Below are 24,855 nucleotides of genomic sequence, written 5' to 3' on the forward strand. Positions count from 1 at the left end.
GTTACTAGTGTTGTAAAATATCCAGAATAAACCACAAGATATACCCTTAAGGTATGTTCTGTGGCATAAACGTACAAAATTAATACCAACGTGAAGCTAAAGTGACAGTCATAAAAACATGTGTTCACGCGGCTATTATGACAAATGGACTGACGAAATCAGCGATTGTGATCACGAGGTCGTGATCGTGTACCTAATACTAGATAAGTTTAAGAAAATAGGATTCTTAAAATAAAACAAATATATGTTGAGTAAATTTATTATTCTTACAAATATAAATATTGAGACCATAAAAATGATTCACATAATTTATTTTAATACATGAATTAATTAACATCACATAACACATCAGTAGACCAATTACAAATACCTCCAATGGGATCGAAGCTCAAATTTCTCGGACACGTATATTCCCATCCGATCATTTTTCCGTTTTCCATTTTAGAACATGATATGAACTTCTTGCAGGAAGCAGGGTGGGGGAAGTTTCCTTGGTCTAAACATTCTATTAACCCGTTACCGTGTAACAAAACTTTGGTTTGAGCTGGTAATTGATCCATTAAGACACTGGGATATAAACTGTCGCTTTCAAGATTCGGACGATGAATTTTGCCGAATAAATCTGTTTGGTATGGACTTGTATTAGCTATTGTATGCTTTATAGCTGGACGAACTAAAATTAAATATTTTTCTTGCTCCATTAATGGAAATTTTTTAAACCCCTTGGTACTTACTTCTCGAGGTATGGTACAATTTAGGTCGAGTGGTTGTCGAGGAATGGTGAGTTGGCGTGACGGTACTTCTTCTAGGCTGAACGGTAGTACTCATAACGTCATCGAATAAGAGGTAATCGGGTCTCGTAGCATCGATTGAATTATACTGGATTGGCGGGAGTACTAGAGATGTATTTGGCGTGTTTGTACGAATCGAATTTTTAACTTCTATCGGTTCATTAGTAGGATCCAAACCATGTGATGTTTTTTGGTCTGAATTTGCTACTAAACCGAAAGGTTTCGTTGTTGTTGTAGGTCTTGTCGGTCGACGTATAAAAGGTCTTCGTACGAAACCGGAAGAAACATCCGTATTGGGTTTGGTCGTTGTAGAAGTTTCTGGAAAAATCATAAAATTAATTTTTAAATTAAAATGAGAAGGTTAGATAGATGCAGTGCTGCCACTACAAAGACTGGAAATAAACATGGAGGATTCAGAAAGGGGAGAATCACAAAATTCTAATCCCTTCTAGAACTTCCAAGTAAAATTTGGACAATAATTATAAAAAGATAAAACAAATTACAGTTGTTTAAATTAAGAAAAAACAATTTAAAACTAATTATTAGTTGAGAATTAAAGCAGTAGTTCAAATGAACCTTAAATTCTTTCAGATGTAGAACCTAACCTTTTTAAGTTTCCGGTTTCATTTCAAGCCCTTCATAAATCTGTTTTCACTTCCCCTTTAATAATACGGTAGTTCAAATGTACCCCCAATGATTACAGCGCTGTGAACTTTGTTTGGATGAATAAATATATTTTAATCTCAAGTTTTCGAACATATAAACTACTCAAGTTACTTTTCCAAACTTTTAATAACAATAATAAAGAAAATTACAAGTTTTACGATCACAAAATCAGGAGCTTATAGAGAAAATGCCCCTTCCAGAACTTCCCTTCTCCATCCAGAAGAAAATTTAGACAAAAACTCACAAATCCCATAGATTTTAGTTTAACTGTTTTCCCCTATCACCCTGTATAAGCAAATGAGAAGTTACAACGAAAATAAGTATAAATCTAAATATTCCACTCAAGTTGGGTGTCAAACGATGTCTGTTACTACTAAATTATTAACAAGTATTAACAAAAACTGGATCATACCGGTTTTTTATACAAAACACGTGACATCCACGCGTAAGAGTACTGTATTAAATTCAGCTGGGATAAAATTTCTTTAAAAAAAACCCGCTGTCTCCTGGACGATTACGACATTAGTACGTTCGTGCATGTTAAAATCCTCTACCCTCTATATTTCCGTAAAATATTTGAAATATATAAATTCTACATCAAAATATTAGTGTATATTTAAAATTATTATTCCTTTCATACGCCGCCACTGGTTATATCATTATAATGTGATTATATTATACGCCCCTCTAATCACGTGATAAATTTCTAACCTAATTTTATTTGTATCTAAAAAACATATACGTGATTGCTGACGTCCCGGTTTATAAGAATTATCAAACCATAACGAACATTAATTTTAAACCTTTATCCCACCATATCTGTACCACAAAATTTCTTACCAGGAATTTTTTTCATCTCACCTTGACTTTCTAATGATTTAATAGTAGTTGTTCTCGTCTTGTATATTCTACGAGACGGGCCAGTCGGTTTTGAGAATCTCGACGGAGGTTGTGAAGGAATGTTTGTAGTCGTTGCTGGAGTCGAAATGGAATTCGTACTTTGAAATCTCTTCGGAAATGTGGTTCTTCTTCTTAAGAAGGTTCTAAATGGTACCTGAAATTTTTAGTTTTGTTTATATGATTAGTTTTATGAGTGAAATATATGTAAATATTCTGTTAAATAGCTATTTTTTAAACTACATTGTTAAAAAGTGAATTATTAGTGGATTAGCACAAAATTGAAAAACAGTCGGTTTATTTACAAGGTGAGTTACGATGGATTAATTCATTTCCTTGAAATTAATAGACTTGTAGCGTAAAAAAAGTAACACATTTAGGTTAGTTTATACTTTTATAATATTTAATGCAAATAAATGTTTATGTCTTGTTGAGTTTCATTTCCCAAACTTTGTCATCTATAATATTTCACCTGTTTGGCAGAAATTATAAAGTATTTGATCGAAATTTAATACAAGAATCTTCAGTTATTATTTGGAAGTGGGGTCCGCCATATTTTTGATCATAAAAAATGGAAAAATTGATATTTCCAATGGTTTTCTTTAATTTTGATCGTTTTTTGTCGCATTTAAGACAAATGTGGCACCTAAGTTTGAAAACCCATATTTTAAGACTTTTGTTTGTACAATAAAAAAATCCAAATACTATAAATTCCTCGATATATCTCTAAAAAGTTTATTTAATAATTTTTCTAACGAATTTATCATGTTTTTTTGAAAAATATTTACAAAACGAACTATTAAAAAAAAAAACAAATGAAATAATATTTTATACAATTTTTACAAATAATTAGAAATCTTTTAAGTTAGGTTAGGATTCTCTTTCTTCATGTTTTTTTTTGTAACGTTGCATAAGTTTCAAAATTATTCAGTTAGAGTATAAAATTTTGCTTTTTGTTAATAAAAATAGTAATACGACTAATCATATATATTTTTTTGTCAACCAATAAAGTGTTGAAAGCTTAGTTCTTAAACTTTCAAACACGTAAAACAGATAAACAAAATGAGGAAAAAATATTGCAAATATTGATTTTTTATGACCAAAAATAGAGTGGACCCCACTTCCAAACATTCAAGAATTTTTTTTCTCTGAAATCTGTATTCAAATTTATTCATTTCGATATTCTGTATATTTTGGTACACTCAGTTATTTGGAAGATTTTTTTTAGTATATTTTTTTGTTTGTTACGTCATATCTTTTCAGTCATTCACTCTTCTAGTCTTTAATATTTGTTATGGTATCTCATTATCATGGGAAAGTCTTTCAGAAGTCGTAGATTTTCTATATTTCCTAACTAAAGTATCATTGTACAGTTCATTGACGGATAACTTTATTTTATATAATTTAATATTACAGTTTAATGATTAATTACAGTATTTGACCACAACAATTAGATTCCTAACAAATAAGGTTACCGTAACCGCGGACACGCATTTCTATTTTTCTAATAGCATTAAGCAGTTTCTCAACGACCACATCTCTTCGGTTACCCCAACTAATTAGTAAATTTAGGTTTATCGATGGTTATATAAATATCAATAGAATATTATGTAGGTATTTACATTCATTTCGGCAGTTAATTAATCAATTTAATATGAAAACTTAATCGAAAACAATTGATTAATTTTAACAATTCTTCTGCATATTTCACTTTCGTTTTCAAGGTTATTGTAAATCACTTTTCCTGACTCACCTTTCTATCACATTTAATGATTACCTACTCATCCATATTTGTAAGAATCGCGATTCAAAAACGAAATTTCGATAATTATTGAACAAGAAAACAGGTTTTTGTATGAAATGTTAATAAAAATAAAGTTAATTAATTGCGTTTCATTGAGTGAAATAACTTTCTCATGATTTATTCTTATCGTGTAAAAGTGATTTCCAATAGAGTAAAATATAATATACAAGTTTATATAATGAAAACCGTTATATTATGATTAATTTTAAAAATCTTAATTTGCAAACAGCTGGAATGAATTTTTAATCATGCAGAACACCAGAAATAATTGGTTTGGTAATTTGCTGAAAGAGTTTACTTTATAAATTTGTAAATATAAATTAAATACATGTCTCTGGCTTTATTGAACAGAAATTAACAGTTTGTGTCGTTTGAGAAAATCATATTGTTTCCTATCCATGAACACCGAACAAAAATCAAGGCAATGAAATGATTAATATATAAAGCGTAATGATACAGGTTTTGTAGCTGTTTATATGATGAAGAAAACATAAATAAACTTACCTTCAACATTAAGAGTTTTCTTTAAAACACATATCGAGTATTAGAAACTTTAAAAATTTTATATTTATAATGGGAAATGTTTTTCACACTTTATTTATATAGGTTAGAAACCACTTTACCGTTTCAATGCGTTATAGATAACCTATTATAACCTCGAATTGGTCAAAACAGTTTTTTAGTCATATTTAAGTGTTATAATTGTATACACATTTCAAATTTTATTGTTACAATTGAAGATCTAGAAGTGCAAACTGACGGGTGGTAATTTTATATGTTTGTTGGACGTTATCAAATTCTTTACAAATTTGTTAATCGTTGCAACAAACTCTGTATCATTAAATCACTATTTTGAGCAAGAATGTGGAAATAATTGCCAATTAACCTTTAAGGCCATGTGAGAGGTAAGTCCAAATATGAGAAATGTTTAATAACATCCAGTCTAATCTTATTTCTTTTACTTGATGTAAAAAAAATTTCATTACACCTTCATCGATGCGAAATATTTTAATGAATTATGTTATTCATAACATATTTCAAAGTAATGCCCCTCTATTGATTCCAAAAAATAAGGTATTAATAAAGTAAATTGATTTGCTTTCATTGGAAAAAGAAGTATTTGTTAATAATACACAATTTAGGAATGTTCCAATATATTTAGGTCTCAAATTCGTACATATACATTTATTAAACTTAAAAGAAACTATTTTGATGTTATTATAATCCAACAATGCATTGTTCAACTTTTTCTATATCTCCATACTATTCTCAAAGTCTAGTAACTTAAATAAAATTTGCTCTCGTACATTAGTTTTTTTGTGTTAATACAAGGTAAGAACTATCCTCATATCCTTAAAATTATAATAGATATAAGAAATCAAACTTTTACTTTTATTATCACTTTAATAAAATATTAGGATTTAAATTAATATCCCTGTCTACAAATCTAACATTTAGTTGAAAATTACGAAGTCAAAACGAAGTGGCTAATGGTACTTTGTCGTGTGCGTAACTATTTATTTTTATTGTTAGAATATCTAATCATAGCATATTTTTTGTGCAGAAAATACATGAAATGCATGTATGTAAGTTAATGTAAATAATTTTTTACTTAATTTGGAGATTTTAGATAAGTAATAGTAGTTTTAATATTCAATATAGATTATTTAGTACACACGTTAAATGAACTCTTAGGCACATATTAATCAAGAATTTTTATGTATGATGACAGCTGTCAGAGGAAGTTAAAATGAAGGGCATCAAAAAACGACGTTTTTAATTGAAGATTAAGTGTAATTATTGTGTTTATTTTTTCATCAGAAAAATATAAAGTGTGTCATGGTAACAATTTTTTTGATCGACAGTTTGTTTTCGTGTTAAATTTAAAACGTCATTATCACTGAAAGTTTAGGATTGGTAGTTTTCGGACTAATAGGGGTGGTTAGTTGGATATGTTTCAAATTAAACAATCAAAACTAACAATAAAGTGTAGAGTGCTCAATATATTACAAGGTGCTTAGTATTTACACCGATTATCAAACATACATCATTTTTATAACAACAACAAGAACATTTTGTATATACACACAGCATAAATTAAATCTAAATTTAAATTAATTAAAATTATAATAAAGTATATTAATTATATTGTCTATTTATCCTTATTAAAGGTAACGGGGGTGGTAAACGTTTGGCAGTTTCTACTTTAATGGGAACTATTTTAAACATGTTAAATTGCGATTTAGTTGATACTTCTACTACTTTCGCTTTCATCACGATATCGTCATCTTGTTTCAATATCTTTATCGGAATTATTTTCGGTTTTTCAAGTATTTTTTTATTTGTTTTGTAACCTTCGTCTGGTTGTAGCACTCTTATGTTTACAAATTTCGAATTTTCCGTTTCTAGCAATTCTTCATTGATAGAATTTTTATTCGTGAAAATATTTGGTTTTTCAGTTTGGAATAATCCTTCTAAAGCTATCGTCGACGATTCAGTTAGGTGTACAGATCTTGGTGTTATGATATTTATATGAGAAAGTCCTCCGAATATCTCGGCCTTACCATTGCTTTCATGTTTACTATAATCTATTTTACTTCCTGTTAAATCTAATTTCCTTTCTTCTCTTTGCGATACAGGTGGGTTAATATCGACTGAAATATTTGTTAAGTTTATTTTTTCCAGATTCTTACTTGGAACTTCCTCTATTTTTGCAATTTGTATGATCATATCTACAGAAGATTTTATAGGCGACTCTGTGGTGTGAGTATAATTCGATTCGCTATTATCCAACAATTTACCATCTTTATCGACTACTTTTATAACTGTTACTCTATTTATAGCGCCTATTTTGTCTAAAATAGACGATTCTTCATCGGTGACATGTTCCACGTGGTGATTTTTAACTTTATCTTCTTTAGTTTTCACATTTACAATTCTATTAACTTCAATAAGTCGTTCAACTTTGTTTGTCATTGATTCATTTGTTTTTTCACTTTCGATTTTTTCATCTTTTTCCGCAAATACATGAATAAGACTCGTAGATTCGGGCAGAGGTGATGTGTTGTAAGTAATATCAGTATCAATGTAAGTAGATGTTTCTTCTGGTACTATAGTTGTAGATAGTATTGATTCATCGGTTGTTACAGTGGAAGGTGTAGTTGAATGAGTGAAAATATTGAAATTTGCTTTTCGACTATTGAACAAATTTTTGTTTCTAGTTCTTACAGCATCAGTATCGATATCTTTTAATTCTTGTGGAACAGCTGTCGAAGAACTGGGTTCTAAATAATAAGGTTTGTTAGATGGTCTAAGTGTAGTACTACTGACATTGGGTGAATATTTACGTTTCGGCGACTTTTCTTTTTTGTTATCAACCGTGTCTTCTTTCTCGTCCGGTTTAGAACTTTCTTCTTTTTTAGGTTTTATATACCTACTATAATTTTTACTATTATTGACATTATTTTCTTCATCTTTCTCCTCCGGATTAAAAAGATTAGAATTGGGTTTTCTGTTATTGAACAAATTTCTGTTTCTAATTTTTACCAAATTGATATCTTTTGATTGTGATTCTTCTGTAACCGTTTTAGGAAAACTTGACCTTAAGTAAGGTTTATTTGACGGTCTAATCGTAGTACTACTTATATAAGGTGAATATTTACGATTAGAGATTTTTTCTTCAATATCGTCACTTATTTTATCTACTTCTTTAATTGATTTGGTAGTTTCTTCTCTTAGAGTCTTCCTATATCTAACAATATTTTCTTCAGTACTAAATTGTTGGTTGTCAAATGAATTTTCATTTCTAGTGTCAACATTTATTAAAGTTTCAGTTGTTTCTGGTACATTTGTAACGATTGTGGGTGTTTCGTTTGATGATGTTATGGTATGAGGTGAATATTCCGTTGTCGATATTTCTTCTACATCTAATTCGGTAGCTTTTTCTTCTATAAGCTTGTCATCTTTATGTAGTGGTTTCATGGAGATACCATCAGCGTTAATATATTTTAAAACACCAGTTACTTCTATGCTTTCATCTTCTTTTTCATTACTCTCTTCTGATTTTTCTCTATAGGGTTCATTACCTACTGTAGCATCTTCAATATCATCAATATCTTGTTGTGTTATATTGTTGTTCGATAACTGTTTCTTAACGGAACTGCTGTTTATGTTATCTTCAATGATTTCGTCGTTATTTTCTTCAGATTTTGTAATCTGTTTCGGTCTTTTATATTTGTATAAATTTTTATTTATTGATAAACGTGGGCTATTTTCTAGCGATTTTATATCTTCGTTTCTACTACTCGGTCTAAATTTATTTAATCTTTTATTAATTTTAGTGGATAATATCGCGTCTTTTTCTTTTTCACTGGTAGATGTACTTATCGTAGTCGATTGTAATTTATTTCTATAGTTGATTCTTGGTTTGAAGCTACTGGTTTCAGTATTTTCATTTATACTAAGGTTTTTCAGTTTAGAAGGTATAAATTTGGGTCTAGTTTCAATTGGTCGTAGAATATTCGATTTGTATTCCGCAGTAGATTGTTGTAGAGCTTCTGTAGTGACAAGAGGAGTGTCAGTTGTCGTGTCTGTTGCGATTGCGCTATCAGTTGTTTGATCCAAACTTTCAGTTGTAACTTCCGCTTCCTCTAATTCAATAGTAGTTGTTTCAACATCTACAGTCATCGTGGTTGGAATTTCCGTATGTATAATATCGATATTTTCCATTTTTGTCGTCGTGTCACTAATATTTTCTTCAGTGGTAGTGTCTTCAGTAATTGAATATTCAGTATCAGATGTTTCATATTCTGCACTTATTAAATTACGAGTTAAAGTAGTTGCAATGGTATTTTCGTCAGATTCAATGGTTGTTGTTGGTTGTTGAGAAGTTGTTTTAGTACTTATTAGATTATGAGTTGAAGTAGTTGTAATTGTATTTTCATCCGGTGCAATTGTTGTTGATGTAGCTTTAGTAGTACGCCTTGGTACAAAACTGTACTTTTGAGATGAAGCATTTGATTCGGTACTAGTTGTGATGTCGAATTTTGGTCTGTAGGTTCTATTAGGACCTCTATTTTTTTGTGAATATTTAGGGGACGTTGTTTCCGGTTCTATAATTAATGGAGTGAACCGTCTGATGTTTTCTCTTGGACGGAATATTCTTTTAGGAACTTTCGATTCTTCAGTTTTATTTTGTTGGTTTAATTTTTCTATGGTTTCCGATTCGTTTGATTTGGTATCTTCGTTAATTTGTTCTGTGGAATTTTTTCTATTAAATGTTGGTCGAAATTTACGGATTATTTTCCTTTTTCTACCAAATACTGGTTCGGAGTTTATATAAGTTATTTTAGAAGATTCGGTTGGAGTGATTTTGCTTATTGTTGTTTCTGTTGAAGATACATCTACGAGTCCTGATTTTTTATCGAAAACGCTACTTTTTCCGAATAATTTATTTTTTAATTTCGGATCGATTCCGAAACTGTTAATGTCACTGTTTTCTCTGATATTAGATTCCGAAAGTTTGATATTTTCGTATTCTTCTGTGATTGCGTCTTCGAAATTATCATCGTCAACTTCGTTATCGTTTAGAGCTACGTCTAACAGTGATTTCGTGGGTTTTACATATACGGTTGTTGTCGTGGATGTAGGTGTCGTTATTTCTTGTGTCCTTGTTCTAAATCTACGAATGATTTTTCTGTTTCGCGATATCGACGGCGAGGAATCCGCGACAGTATTTCTTTCAGTTGTCGGTGAATTTTTACTCAAATCGTTTATATTCACATTGATTCTTCTTCTTTTAAAAGGCGACGTTGATTTTTGCGCAATTTCGGGTGATTGAGTTGTTGTAGTTGGTCTTCTTCTTCGTTGATTAGTCTGCGCATGTAATTCCTTGATGTTATCAAAATCTACGGCGGTTAAAGAAGATAAATCTGCTAATTCAGATGGTCTATAAGTTCTGTGATCTTCTGTATACTTTTCTCTAACACCTAATCGTCTTTTCGGTGTTATTTGTTTTATTTCGCTTTCATCTTCTTGATCTGCAGTTTTCGGGGAATTAAATCTCGAAGTGCCTCTAGATCTAAAGTTTATACTGGGTTTTTCTTTAACGATTTTATCGATCTTTGAATCAAAGTCGTAACTCACCTTAGTTGTTTGAGTTGCTGGGGGTTTTGTTGGAGCTTCCGTCGGTTTCGAAAAAGGTCTTGGTTCGAATAGTTGCGGCCGTTTTCTTTGGATAGGATTAAATAGGTTTGGCTTTGAAGGTAAGTTTGGCTTTTCGGTTGTTTTGGTTTCATTAATTTCGGTGTTAATGTCGTCTGTTGTAGTTATAAATGTTTTAGTTGTTGTTGTTGTTATTACATTAAGTATATTTCTATTGTCTTCACTTGTATCGTCGGATGATTTGTCCAAAGTTGTTGACCTGTTGAAAACAATTAAGATTATGATACGGTTATTGAATTTGATGTAACTGATTTTACCCCAATTCTGTTTCCGATGATTCCGGTTCGGTTACTGGGATTTCGTCTTGTGAAACGTCAGTACTGCAATTAAAAATAAAGATTGTCGGGTCTTAACCTTTCAAAACCGCAAGAACAAGACAAGTCTAACTTATCACTACTTTCTGGGGCTTTTCAACAAATTTTCTAGTTTTGCTTTGAAGGAAATTCAAGTTGAAATAATCTATTAAATAGTTTTTATCGAAAACTAACCTCAAAAATTGCGTCTCCTCTGTTGATGGCTTCTTCGTAATGGCAGTAGTTGTCCCTCGTCGAATTTGTTTGTATCTGAAATTAATATTAATCATACTAATCATAATTGTTAACAAGAAATTCGATTTTAGTGCTAGAAACTATTTTTTTTATCAAAATTTTCGAAATCTCTCCTTACAAGAAACAAAGAAGATGTTTTATAACTTTCACTTATTCAATCGTCTGTTTGAAAGAAGTTAGTTCGATTTTTGCACTTTTTTATCAGTTTTCGAGATCGAAATTCGGTCGAAAACACTCATTTTCACTTTCTGGAGCTTCTCAGTCACTTTTTTTCGACAAACAAACCATGTTTACAATCCACGTTTTGATGAAGTATTTAATAAGCCAGAACGAGTTCCTACTCGTCCCTGCTTGTCACAAAATGTGAGGTTATGAGACATACTAGGTAAATATATGCGTCATAAGTAATTGCTGATACAAAATCGACTTTAGTTATGATACTTATGATAATTAGATTCATAATACTCACTTCGACGTAGTGGATAAAGATATTGGCGCTTCTGTAGAAACAGATTCCGTCGTAGTACCTCTTCTGATCTCCGAATAACGAGAAGCGGGAATTTCTTCAGTTGTAGAAGGTCTCTGTCGTCTTATATTCACGTATTGGGGCATATTCGTTTTTTTCGTCGTCGAAGCCAACTCTTCGATCGAATCAGTATCGTCGTCATCTTCAATGTCGTCTTCGTCGACAGGTACTTCTCCTAGTATTTTATTCCTGAAAGAAAACCAAAGTATTTGTATCGAGTTGATGTTTTAGCAAGTTCAATACAGCTTTTATATAAAGCACAATCAAAAATTATAAGAGGAAGGGTCTAAATCATCCTTCTACACTGGGGTCCGGATTATACCCAGCAAAGTGAGGGTTTGGGGTCCCTCCCCCGGACCATTAGGTATTTGTGTGTGGTAGGGAGAGTTGTCTAGGAAGTTGAGGTAGATTTCATGGGCGGATAGGGTATTGGAGACGAAGGACTGTATATTGGCGAGCCTGGGCGAAAAAAGGGTTTCTTTGGTAGCGGAGTTGTTTGATTCGATGGTACGAATCACATAGAGTACTTGGAGGTCATTTTGACGGATTAGCTTGGGGGTTATGTCTGTTTTGATATAAACTGTGTTACTGGGGTTGCATCTACATTTGTGTCGGCCGTACGTGAGAATGGATTGCTCGGAAATCTTGTTCCAATCGTCTCCATCTGTCTCCATAGTTCTCAACGGACTCTGCCGCTATGAAGCTGCTGCTTGTTGTGAAAACTGGCTCAGTTCTATTAATCACCGACTCATTTCAATTTTACGCAGTCTAGAAACTCCGTGGAGGCTTTTCGTGGAAAATTTTTGCGTTTAAAGATATATAGTCAAACTTTTTGGGTCTTCACTGATTAACAATTTTTTATCAACGTTCCTTGGGCCGTGATCGCGGATCTTGCCAGTCCTGGCGATGGCATATTCTGCAGCTCAAACCTCCTTGTTTAGCTTTTAAGTAAAGGTAAAGAGAACGATAAATAACTGATGGTTCTAAAGATCTGCAGCATATCAGAAGCTTCTAGTTTGACACCAAAGTAACAACTTACCTGTCATTTTCAGGAGCTTTCGTCGTGGTACTGATTCTACCTCGTCTTATATTTGTATAAACAGGAAATTTGTCGGTTATTTTTCTAGTTGTTTGACCTGTTGATTTTTCCTCTATTTCTTCGTCGTCTTCTGAATCTTCTTCCGTATCACGTGAAACTGCAGGTCTGTAACAAATAATTGTTGAGTTTTTCAAATTTTATGAGCTACCAACACAAATATTGTTTTTCAAAATGTTTTCCGTTGAGATCATTGAATTTCCATCGAGGATTCTTCAGGTGTATAACCTAACCTAACCTAACCTAACCAAACTCATCGATTCGATGTTTCGACTATTCAAAAACGTTTTTGTTTTAACCGATGTATCCGAGCTTGTATTGTCGTGGTGAATGATTCGTCTTCTGCGATTAGTTTCCCTGATTTCTTCAAAACTTCTGGTACACAAAGGCTGGTGTGTACTATTCAGAATTTACGGTTTTACGTTACTCTAATAGAACGTTTCGACGCCTAAATATGCCTCAATCACATGACGCAATATCAGTTTACGTACAGCATCGATGTTTTCTGGCACAACAACCGATTTTGGACGACCTCACGAAATTCGTCCTGTAGTGCGAAGTGCGCCAACTATTAAATTCGGAAAACTAGCGTGACATGGTGGTTCGAGATAGTTCTTCATCATCAAAAGTCGAAACGAGTTAATAGACACATTGCAGTTGGTTTAATCCACGTCGAAAGTCATAGAAAATCTGTATCTGTAAGCTCAAATAGCGATCGTATGACAACACGTTCTGATTGGCTTATGATGACAACGACAGATTTGACACATTCACGTCAGTGTTGCCATATGTCGAAACTTGCGTAGCAATCCTCGATTTCTGAAAGTTTTATTGTTTTTTAATACCTGGATCTGGAAATTGAAGTATATTGCAGTTTTGCACGTTCAGATTTTCTTGTAGTTGTGTTTTCAACATCTTCTTCGGTTTTCTCGCTTTGGGGTCCTCTACTATTACGGAAAACTGAGTTTCTGGAATGAGATAACAATTCTTATTAATATAAATTACAAAAATTGAAAGTTCTTTCGAATTTTACCTGCTTTTTGGACTAGGTATTGTAGTTGGAGTATTTTTAATCGCTTTGCTAAGCACTCTTTCATATAGGGTTTTAGATAGAGACGATTTCGTAGTTGGTTGTTCTGAATTATTATCAACGTTCGATTTTGCATTCAATTGTTTTTCTAATTCTTCTAGACCACCTAGAAATGCAATAATTAATGTAGTAGGTGCATCGGTGCAGTCTAAATCACTTTTGTGATTCAAACCAATACATACCAGCTTTTTTTATTAGTTCTATCAACTCCTTAATAACTTTTGGATCTTCTTCCGACTCTTTCTTTTTGTCTTCATCTTCATCGTCTTCATATTCTTCATCTTCCTGTAATATTTACAGAAATAATAAACGATGGTAGTAACTACGTCAAATATTTTTGTCTGAAGGTTCTTTTTTTTAGTAATACTAATATTAAAAAAAAATCCTGGAAAACTTTTTGGAAAAAATACAATTGACTTTAATGCTATGGTAAAAGTCGCTAGAATCATTTGATGTAAATGACATAGAATAATAAAAAAAGAAGACGCGCTGATAAGAAACGGAAGTGTAACTATGACAGTTGACGTTGACACTTCTCGTTTATCTAACCATTACAATCATAGAAAAATTTTTGTGTTTACAATATAAGATATATACAAGTGTTAACAGAAACGTTAGAGAAATTCATATGGAACTGATTTAACCTGTTTCATATGCTTAAGAGTGTTTGTGTGTGCTTTAACTTTAAGGTTAGAATACAGAGATGTCTTTTTCTGTAATAAAAAGCTTCCGTAAGTAATACGTGTTTGATTACCAAAATCGATGACATAAATAGCAGTTTAATTGAGGCGAAACAACAATAAATATCGTGTTTGAGCTCACAATCGATAACTAATTGAAGTAGAAGTTTCTTTAAGACAATTCATCTTGTCAGAATTCGATAAAAAGTACGAAATTGACTGAATTGGATTTCGAATCGCTTTCTAATTCATTGTATTCCGAAGATCTGGTCAAGAGGAAGCTCAATGGACAGATATTTCGAGGTTAAAGACAAATGCTCATTGCAATGAGAATAATCCAAACGCATTAGCTCAATTTCCAACGGGACCTTCTGCAGAGACGGTCGAAAAAGCCTCTTACGTGTGGTCTGCCTTCCGCACACGAAATTTCATTGTTGATCTATGGAATAAGAAGTAGCGGACAAAACAAACTTATCTGTCATATTGACAGGCTGTCATTTCGTCGGCGATAATGGAATGTTACGACGAAACTCTCACCAAAGATGTCTTTACGACATCTTATTCTACAACATATCAAAGCGACTTTAAAAAATACCGCGATGTTTTTAGAACAACTTACGATTATGAAACGGGTCGAGCAGAAAAAATCGAGAAGAAACCCAAACCGTACGAACCAGTAGATCACAGTACTTTGAGAAAATTACGCAAAGATGTACAAGTTCCGTTCGAGATATTTTTAACACCCAAACCTATATTACATACTGATCCTAGGAAACCTTTCGAAGTAAGTTGCTCATTAGTTGTATAGATTGAAAGAAAGTGAATGTTTTGAGGTTGAAGGAACTTAATCCAAGGCGAACGCAATCTTGGATGAACGGTACCCGAGACCTAATTAGGCGTCTGCAGGAAATCTGGCCGAATTCCAAAGGCCTTACAAGAGCAGAGACCTTCTCTTTTCCGCAAGGGCTCTGAGCAAGTAGATACCAAGGAACCCAGTGCCCCAAAAGCGTCGGTTTCTACCGATATCGAAGCCCCACCGGTGCTGAAATTCCGCAACATCAGAGAAGCGAAGAAGAAAAAAACGCAGTCGAGACGACTCATGGTTTAACGTCCCCGGTTGTTAAGTTTGCGACCTCCAACCACGGCTTTCCACCGAGAGGATTTGGTTCCAAAAGACTTGAAATTCCATCTGTGGTAAGGCCCCGTGGTAGCTACGCGAAATTGGAGGGACGGTCTAATGTGCAACTGGCCATTTGAAGAACAGCTGTGGGGAAATCACGCGGTCTCCATCCGGCAGTGGAACCAAGTTACTGCAGTTTTTCTCTCTTCAGCTAATTCGTCAAAAGGTTCTAACCAAAGCACCCGCTTGGCATCTCAAAGGATGTCTGCTTTTGGTAATGCCAAGTGGGTTACGACGGGCCTAACAGGAGGCCCTTGGCCGTCCACTAGTGTACTGGAGCCAGATCTAGCTAATACGTAAAATACTGAACTCTTTACGATAAAAGTTAATATAGAAGAGAGACTGAGCAAGATATATCTTTCCAATGGCTTAAAGCTTTTTATAGAAAGAGAAAAAACGTCGGTAAACCACCTCTTTATCTTTATCTAGTCTATTTTAATTGAAGTGCTATGACTTTGTTGATACGAGTAGTGGGAACTAGAAAGGGGGAGAATAATGAGTAGAGAGAGATAGAGATCGGTGAAACGATGCTCTTTTTCTTTCTTCCAATAGTAGAAGAATAGTCGAAGATGCTTTCCGCCATCCTCAATCCACTGTTAACTTTGTACCTTGGTTTGTACGTTATATCGGAAGCCTTCCTTATTTTTCTTGTTCTTCGCATCAACAATTATCAATAAATTAGTTGTAGTGATGAAGTAAATTGTGAAAAGTGTAAGAATCGGTACATAAGATGATGCTGATAATTTTTTTTAAGGGCGATAACGAAGGAAATGACATAATTCTAGCTGTCAGGGGTTAACTCATCTATTTGTTATGATTGTAGGAATTGAAAGAAGTTATTAAAGTACCAAAAGAAGAAGCAATAAAAACTAGACCGAGAGTATTTATGTTGCCGGCGATACCATTAGATAACATCGAAGATCCGGCAATAAGAGATTTGCTTTGCGAAACGACGTACACCACCGAATGGGGCAAAAAAGAAAGAGAAGGCGCAGCGAATTTCAAACGAATCAAACCGAAAATCGATAAAATAGAAACAATCGATACGGTATCCTTGAAAATCAATCTAATGCCGGCTTTAGCTGAAAAATTTAGAAAGTCCGGTAAAGCTTGGGAGGACGACCAGCTTCGAGGCGATACGGATCCCACTCGAGAATTTTGGATTCGAAAAGAAAAAGAAAATCCGGTTATATGCGGAGCTTGTGTGGATCCGTTGAAGAACGTACTAACCGCCGATAAGAAGGAACTCATAAGGAATTTGATAAACCAAGATAATATGCGTTATCCGCACGAATTGAGGAGGTGTAAGACTTACGAAGGATACAGACCGATGCTACCCATGGGAATACCTCTGGAAAAAACTAAATTACCCCACATGCATCCTTTAGTGACGGTTTCGCAATCTTTATCTAGTAGAACTGTAGAAGAAATGGAAGAACTAATAAAAATTGCCGATTCATCGTATTTTCACTTTTACTCACCTCGTATGCTTCCGTTGTGGTAGTAGTGGATGTTTGTACGAATGTAGTTCTACTAGTTGCCGCCGTAATTTTCGGCGGAGCTCTGGAAGTAGATGACGGACTCGAAGTAGTAGAACCTGGTGAAATATCTTGAGATGCGGTCGTTACTTTCTGCGTTTTCTTGCTACATAATACGTTTTGTGAATAGTCGCAAGAATCTGCAGCTTTATTGAAATAAAGACCTACGAAGAACAACATATTTTACGCATACAGGATCTTTCAATATTCAACTAAACGGAAACGCCATCAAATGGAACAAGGATGATTCCAAAACAGAACTAGAAGAGGAACGGAGGGGATCTTCCAGTGTCTGCTTCATTCTAATGAACGTTGGCAATCATCCTTTGGAATTCCCCACGAAAAAATTATCGCAAACAGGAGATTATCATCTGTGGCAGTCATTAAAGCTCTGAGCTCCAATCTTCGATCCTAGATGGTTTGGAGAGGATCAATTCTACGTATAATCCGAACACTTAAGACCAAAGAAGTTCCATTCAAGTATCACCCGTCTATATTCCAGAGGAAAATTCACTTATTTTGGGGTTGCTTCAGCAGAAAGTTGCCCCAGCAAAAGGATTTATCCTGAAGGTTCAATTTTCGGACGTTATCGACTTGGAGTTCCCGTCCACTAACGATCGCTGCTCATCAAAATGATAACAAAACTAGAATAGGAACGGAGAGGACCAGTATTACACATTCTAAAACCTTGGGCAGTATTCTGATGAAGGTTGGCAAACATCCTTTGGAATTGCCCACGAAGAAATTATCGCAAACAGGAGATTATCATCTGTGGCAAGCTCTGAGCTCCAATCTTCGCTCCTGGTTGGTTTGGAGAGGACAGAAATATACTCCTGGGTATCACCCGTCTATATTCCAGAGGAAAATTCACTTATTTTGGGGTTGCTTCAGCAGAAAGTTGCCCCAGCAAAAGGATTTATCCTGAAGGCTCAATTTTCGGACGTTATCGACTTGGAGTTCCCGTCCACTAACGATCGCTGCTCATCAAAATGATAACAAAACTAGAATAGGAATGGAGAGGACCAGGATTACACATTCTAAAACCTTGGGCAGTATTCTGATGAAGGTTGGCAAACATCCTTTGGAATTGCCCACGAAGAAATTATCGCAAACAGGAGATTATCATCTGTGGCAGTCATTAAAGCTCTGAGCTCCAATCTTCGCTCCTGGTTGGTTTGGAGAGGACAGAAAGATACTCCTGGTGATGTATAACCAAAGAAGATCTATCCAATATATCATTTATAGCAGTTCTGGTTCTATAAGTATCACCCGTCTATATTCCAGAGGAAAATTCACTTATTTTGGGGTTGCTTCAGCAGAAAGCTGCTCCAGCAAAAGGATTTCGACATTCACCGATTACTCCAGCGTGTAATAAACTCTCTTTGTCGTTAAAATGTATCGTTAGGTCCTGGTCGGGGCCGTATCCATGGACCTTTGTGATATCAAGATACCCGATGAGATGAACTCTGATCTCCAGCTGTAGTTTTCCGTTTCTCCCTACAAAGTCGTCATAAGATTGTTCTGTAATTGTAATTTATATTAATTGGCGAGTATTTCCTGCTCTTGCAAACGATGAGGCTTGCTTTGTATCACATTCCTGCACCAATATGTCGCGAAGCTCGTTAGAATTTATGAGGACCAGCGCAAGTCTCCGTACAAGTCTCCACATCTTATCTTTAATGGACTGTGAGTCTGGACTGTGAGCAGGCCAAGAAAATTACGTGATTTGCGCGCAGTATTATGCGAAAAGGTTGCGTCGCTTATTATAACAGACCCACGTCTATCTGAGTCCTTAAACCAGAATCGCGATTCATCAGACAACAAATTCAATCTGGTGATCGGTCCGGTAGTTCGAGAAGATGATCCAGCAACTGTCTAATGGCTTATTTTCACATTTCTCAATTTTTTCCGTTACCGTTCGGTTTTTTAAAGCACTGGTGACGAGAAAACCGTCATTTCTTGCTGTTGTGGTCCTGCCTAGTCCTGAATCCTCCGCTGCTATTCTCGTTGCACGCTCCAGAGACTTACAACAATTTGCGATAGGTAGATAAAACGACTTAAGCAAAAAATATGTCGATTGTGGTTTTTAGGAATTTAGTCGACGAGCGCCTTTTTTGTCCAATGTTTATAAAAACAACAAAAACTTCTATTCTAATGGTGTAAATCACGAGGAAAAAAGTTTATTTGACAACTTGGCGTGTGTTTTAATGGTCTAGTGTTTTTTTTTTATAGTTTTGTACTCACCTGCAGGACATGTAAACTGATGAGCTATAATTCCAGAATCTCCAGCACCGCTCAAACACCAATAATACTTTTTACAATCCTTTGGATGCGGATAGAATCCGTCGTCTTCGCATTTGAAATCTAAAATAACGATTTATTTCGAAATTATAAAAAAATCAAATTAATTTCGTTGAGGAACATCACCTCCGTCCATATCGGGAGTTGGCGGTGGAGCCGGTGTGGTGTAACTCGGCGTCACAACTTTGAGACTGCTGTAACTTGAAGTTTCTTCTTCGTTTGATACATTCTTGGTATCCTTTCTTCTCGTTTTTCGTATTGTTGTAGATTCCTCTTCGTTCGTTTTGATTGTTTTTATTCTGAAATTACATACAACAAATTTTTTACAATGAAATATATGAAATATTAGAACAATCCGTGTACCTGTTCCTTCTCCTTGTTTGTATTTTTTCTGGTTTCTCAGTTTCTAGTACATTCGATGTTTTGGTTCTTGTTCTCGTTCTAGATTTCAAAGGTTTTTTCGTTGGGGCGATGAGATTATCGTCTGTAACTCTGAAAATATTCCGATCACTCGTTACTGTCCAACTTTTAAAACTAAAAAATAGAAAAATGCTTACCCATGGGCTGCTAGCAGCGCTGCTCTACCCGCTTCAATTAGAGGATAAGGTTTGTTATGGCATTTTCCTCTAAAATCGTCGTTGTCTATTGACCAAAACATGATTCCACCCAAGTTGTGCTCCGCTACGTATTCGGCTTTCCTTTTAACTATTTCTTCGTCGTCATATCCCACCCATTGATCATCTTTGAACGCGAACGGACCCATTACTTTTGAATTTGGCTGTTCTACTTCCCAATCTTGTTCTTTAACGTACTGACAGATCTGAAAGATGAATTTATTCACGTGATTACGAGGATGGTGAGGTTAGGTTAGGTTAGGTTGCCCAATCGTTGACCACCCAGCCATTTTTTTAACTCTAGGAATAGAAAATAGTCCTGAATCTGGCGAATACGGCGCTTGAAGTAGCAATTCAAACTTTTATTCGTTAAATTTGACCATTGCAATACCGGATGTATGAGCTGGTGCATTGTCTTGATGAAACAACATTTTCTTCTTAGCCAAATTCGATCGTTTTTGCTCGATTTTTTCTTTCAAACTTTCGCATAACCCATAACAACCCAAAAAACTGACGCCATGACCTTGACTGCAGAAGGAACTGGCTTTAGAGCCGGTTCTTCCTTTTCAGTCAGTGAAAGACGTTTCCTTTAAGGAAAAACATTGCTAAACACTTGATGGAAACATTTTCACGACGTTGTTTTTGTATGAAGACGCGGTACCCATTTTGCGAAACGTATTTGTCAAATTTGACAAAAGTTTAATCGTTTCCTAGGTCTCAAATACAAGAAAAAACCTGTTATAACATTCTCGTGTGCTACAAATCTCCTGCAAGTGAAAATTTAAGGTTATGAAACAGGAAAAAGTTGCTGGGTGCCAGATCAGGTGGATGCGGTGGGTAATAAGTCTTACCTCGTAGTAAGCTAAGTATCCATTTTCTCTCGTAGCTTCCCCCATATTTCCAGGTCCGTCTGCAGGAGATCCAATATCAACAGCATCGGGATTCAGGAGTGTAAACGATCGACCATAAGTTGGAATACCGACCACCAATTTACTCGGTTCCGCTCCATTTTTCAGATAGTGTTTGATAGAATAATGCTAGAAATGAATAATTAACGTATTATAAGATTGTTGTTGCTAAATTTTCTTTTTTTAATTAAACAACTTACCACGTTCAAATCCGAATCATAGTTATATTCGTTTTCTTCTTCCAGCGAGTATAATGGAGCATGATGGTTGACGGAAGGTTCGAAAGCGGAATGGTAATCATAACTCAGAATATTCATCCAGTCTACGTATCTGCAAGAAATTGTTCTACGTGATTTTTCTATCTGACTCACGCCCAATGTTTAACATTCCGTAACTTTTACAGGGACAACTTGTACAATCTAAAGATAGCAAAAATCAATTTTTCAATCGATTTTTTAACAAAAAGGTACTCTTTATTTAACTCGATAAAATTTATGGTTTAGGAGATATTTAGATTTTTAAATCGTTGTACATACCAAGTTAACGATCCGTTACTTTTACAGGGACAATCTGTATAGTTTAAAAATATCAAAAATGTATATTTCGATAGATTTTCTAGCAGAAAGGTCTGTTTGTTCAACTCGATAAAATTTATGGTTTAGGAGATATTTAGATTTTTAAATCGTTGTACATACCAAGTTAACAATCCGTAACTTTTACAGGGACAACCTGTACAATCTAAAAATATCAAAAATGAATATTTCGATAGATTTTCTAGCAAAAAGGTCTGTTTGTTTAACTCGATAAAATTTATGGTTTAGGAGACATTTAGATTTTTAAATCGTTGTACATACCAAGTTAACAATCCGTAACTTTTACAGGGACAACCTGTACAATCTAAAAATATCAAAAATGAATATTTCGATAGATTTTCTAGCAAAAAGGTCTGTTTGTTTAACTCGATAAAATTTATGGTTTAGGAGACATTTAGATTTTTAAATCGTTGTACATACCAAGTTAACAATCCGTTACTTTTACAGGGACAACCTGTACAATCTAAAAATATCAAAAATGAATATTTCGATAGATTTTCTAGCGAAAAGGTCTGTTTGTTTAACTCGATAAAATTTATGGTTTAGGAGATATTTAGATTTTTAAATCGTTGTACATACCAAGTTAACAATCCGTTACTTTTACAGGGACAACCTGTACAATCTAAAAATATCAAAAATGAATATTTCGATAGATTTTCTAGCAAAAAGGTCTGTTTGTTTAACTCGATAAAATTTATGGTTTAGGAGACATTTAGATTTTTAAATCGTTGTACATACCAAGTTAACAATCCGTTACTTTTACAGGGACAACCTGTACAATCTAAAAATATCAAAAATGAATATTTCGATAGATTTTCTAGCAAAAAGGTCTGTTTGTTTAACTCGATAAAATTTATGGTTTAGGAGACATTTAGATTTTTAAATCGTTGTACATACCAAGTTAACAATCCGTTACTTTTACAGGGACAACCTGTACAATCTAAAAATATCAAAAATGAATATTTCGATAGATTTTCTAGCAAAAAGGTCTGTTTGTTTAACTCGATAAAATTTATGGTTTAGGAGACATTTAGATTTTTAAATCGTTGTACATACCAAGTTAACAATCCGTTACTTTTACAGGGACAACCTGTACAATCTAAAAATATCAAAAATGAATATTTCGATAGATTTTCTAGCAAAAAGGTCTGTTTGTTTAACTCGATAAAATTTATGGTTTAGGAGACATTTAGATTTTTAAATCGTTGTACATACCAAGTTAACAATCCGTTACTTTTACAGGGACAACCTGTACAATCTAAAAATATCAAAAATGAATATTTCGATAGATTTTCTAGCGAAAAGGTCTGTTTGTTTAACTCGATAAAATTTATGGTTTAGGAGATATTTAGATTTTTAAATCGTTGTACATACCAAGTTAACAATCCGTAACTTTTACAGGGACAACCTGTACAATCTAAAAATATCAAAAATGAATATTTCGATAGATTTTCTAGCGAAAAGGTCTGTTTGTTCAACTCGATAAAATTTATGGTTTAGGAGACATTTAGATTTTTAAATCGTTGTACATACCAAGTTAACAATCCGTAACTTTTACAGGGACAACCTGTACAATTTGAAAATATCAAAAATGAATATTTCGATAGATTTTCTAGCAAAAAGGTCTGTTTGTTTAACTCGATAAAATTTATGGTTTAGGAGATATTTAGATTTTTAAATCGTTGTACATACCAAGTTAACAATCCGTAACTTTTACAGGGACAACCTGTACAATCTAAAAATATCAAAAATGAATATTTCGATAGATTTTCTAGCAAAAAGGTCTGTTTGTTTAACTCGATAAAATTTATGGTTTAGGAGATATTTAGATTTTTAAATCGTTGTACATACCAAGTTAACAATCCGTAACTTTTACAGGGACAACCTGTACAATTTAAAAATATCAAAAATCAATTTTTCAATCGATTTTTTAACAAAAAGGTACTCTTTGTTTAACTCGATAAAATTTATGGTTTAGGAGATATTTAGATTTTTAGATATCAACGAAACCGTTCGCCATAAAGAGTAATTCTGAAAAGAATTATCATAAATTGTAATTATTTATTGAAAATACATACAGGAAGTCAGTTATACTTATATGATCTCCTCCCCACTTCCTAAATTATGTGAAAAATCATTTTTTCTAATAGGTGAATTGACTGGGGAGGTCGATATGCATGGCCACAACATTGTCCTGAATTAAATGCATTGGATTTATTTTTGGGGAAAAATTACGCAAGCATAAGTCATTTTATCACGTGTTATAGTCTATATTTTTCTATTAATGTCCTATTGCTATTATTTTTCGAATAGAATAACGACAATATTGCGTTAAAACAAACAAACGCGAGATGGCGGAAGTGTCAGTTTTTTTTTCGCGCCGATTTTTATTGGAACAGTGACCCAATTTAGTTGTCGTAGAAAAACGACACAAGTGCAATTGTGCTAATTGGGTTTTTGATTTAATCCAATTTTCAGCGGAAAATTAACGTTTGTACCAGTTATGACGATTTTTTCTTAATTTGATAAACAAGAAGTGCAAAAAAGGAAATCCTTTTAAGTACATGAATGGTATTCGAAACTTTTGTCAAAATTTCAATTCGCGGTTGAAAATTTCGAGATTCAATAACGGAAAAACGATGTTTGGAAAAAGCTCTTCGAAAGAGCTCCGATGAAAAAATCGAAACTACCTCGTAATTCATTCTATTTCCAATAAAATCAAAGCTAGATCATCAACTAATAAATTGATTAATATCATTAATCAAACTCCATGTTTAAGGTTACTAAGAAATTTTCTCTCGCAAAAGTGACAGCAAATTATACCCCGATAGATGTACACTTGTAGAACAAGTTTTTTATGAAGGCCATTCTATGTATTATAAATCTGCCACGTGGTTACATTTTTTTACCTGGTTATTTTTGGCACGTCGAATCCCTTATTAATGTATTCTATCCCAGCAGGTACGGCCATTGTTAACAATAATCTTGGTCTTCCCGTTTTTTCTGCTTCCTTGTCGAATTCTTCTCTAAGATCCTGAAATATACAATTTATTTCTAAATATTACAAATATCTGTTCGTTCGCGTCAAGTCCAAAAACTACTAAATTGATTTTCATACGGTTTTCACCAATATATAGAAATTTTGTTCAATTACGAATGAACGTCCAAAAAGGTTGACATTTTAGTGAGAATCTCTAAACTCATGCGTATACAACTTTTGATACAACCCTCGTATAGTATCTATGACGAAGGAATTTGACAGATGACATGTGACATTTGGCGGTAACTAAAAATGAATAGTCCTCGTATGGAATATAGATTATTTCCATTGGAATATTTAGGTGAAATAATAGTTATTAACCTTGACATTTAAAATATATCTATTTTATTAATCATTTAAA

At 33.7% G+C, this 24,855-nt stretch overlaps 2 protein-coding genes and 1 long non-coding RNA gene across 3 annotated transcripts in view; 1 reads left to right on the top strand and 2 right to left on the bottom strand.

The window, feature by feature from the left end:
• Positions 1 to 4,993, bottom strand: LOC130453335 (mucin-2-like). The gene is made up of 4 exons (XM_056793013.1): positions 4,663 to 4,993; positions 2,319 to 2,511; positions 735 to 1,109; positions 1 to 673 (listed from the first exon to the last, which is right to left on the bottom strand). The coding sequence occupies exons 1-4, from the start codon at positions 4,669 to 4,671 to the stop codon at positions 327 to 329; spliced, it is 924 nt and encodes a 307-aa protein (XP_056648991.1). The 5' UTR covers positions 4,672 to 4,993; the 3' UTR covers positions 1 to 326.
• Positions 4,950 to 24,855, top strand: part of LOC130453337 (uncharacterized) — a 25,134-nt gene continuing 5,228 nt past the window's right edge. The window contains exons 1-2 of the long non-coding RNA XR_008911038.1: positions 4,950 to 5,063; positions 21,107 to 21,327. This is a non-coding gene — a long non-coding RNA (uncharacterized LOC130453337). The remainder of the gene's footprint in view (positions 5,064 to 21,106; positions 21,328 to 24,855) is intronic.
• LOC130453334 (mucin-2-like) overlaps positions 5,935 to 24,855 on the bottom strand; it is a 27,917-nt gene continuing 8,996 nt past the window's right edge. Inside the window, exons 4-19 of the mRNA XM_056793012.1 lie at positions 24,364 to 24,488; positions 21,062 to 21,191; positions 20,805 to 20,990; positions 19,897 to 20,159; positions 19,703 to 19,831; positions 19,466 to 19,638; positions 19,283 to 19,402; positions 16,982 to 17,202; positions 13,823 to 13,925; positions 13,584 to 13,746; positions 13,396 to 13,518; positions 12,494 to 12,658; positions 11,398 to 11,643; positions 10,869 to 10,943; positions 10,638 to 10,700; positions 5,935 to 10,579 (exon numbers count right to left, since the gene is read on the bottom strand). Of these exons, the coding sequence (XP_056648990.1) occupies positions 6,298 to 10,579; positions 10,638 to 10,700; positions 10,869 to 10,943; positions 11,398 to 11,643; positions 12,494 to 12,658; positions 13,396 to 13,518; positions 13,584 to 13,746; positions 13,823 to 13,925; positions 16,982 to 17,202; positions 19,283 to 19,402; positions 19,466 to 19,638; positions 19,703 to 19,831; positions 19,897 to 20,159; positions 20,805 to 20,990; positions 21,062 to 21,191; positions 24,364 to 24,488 (6,567 nt within the window). The 3' untranslated portion in view covers positions 5,935 to 6,297. The remainder of the gene's footprint in view (positions 10,580 to 10,637; positions 10,701 to 10,868; positions 10,944 to 11,397; positions 11,644 to 12,493; positions 12,659 to 13,395; positions 13,519 to 13,583; positions 13,747 to 13,822; positions 13,926 to 16,981; positions 17,203 to 19,282; positions 19,403 to 19,465; positions 19,639 to 19,702; positions 19,832 to 19,896; positions 20,160 to 20,804; positions 20,991 to 21,061; positions 21,192 to 24,363; positions 24,489 to 24,855) is intronic.

Source organism: Diorhabda sublineata, chromosome 2 (genome assembly GCF_026230105.1).
Source record: "Diorhabda sublineata isolate icDioSubl1.1 chromosome 2, icDioSubl1.1, whole genome shotgun sequence".
NCBI classification, from domain to species: Eukaryota; Metazoa; Arthropoda; class Insecta; order Coleoptera; family Chrysomelidae; genus Diorhabda; species Diorhabda sublineata.

Excerpts from the sequence above, each read along its gene's own strand:
- LOC130453335 (XM_056793013.1), bottom strand. Across the intron at positions 1,110-2,318 it reads TAAATCATTAGAAAGTCAAG|AAACTTCTACAACGACCAAA; the intron begins GTGAGATGAAAA and ends TGATTTTTCCAG. Across the intron at positions 674-734 it reads ATTGTACCATACCTCGAGAA|TTCGTCCAGCTATAAAGCAT; the intron begins GTAAGTACCAAG and ends ATTTAATTTTAG.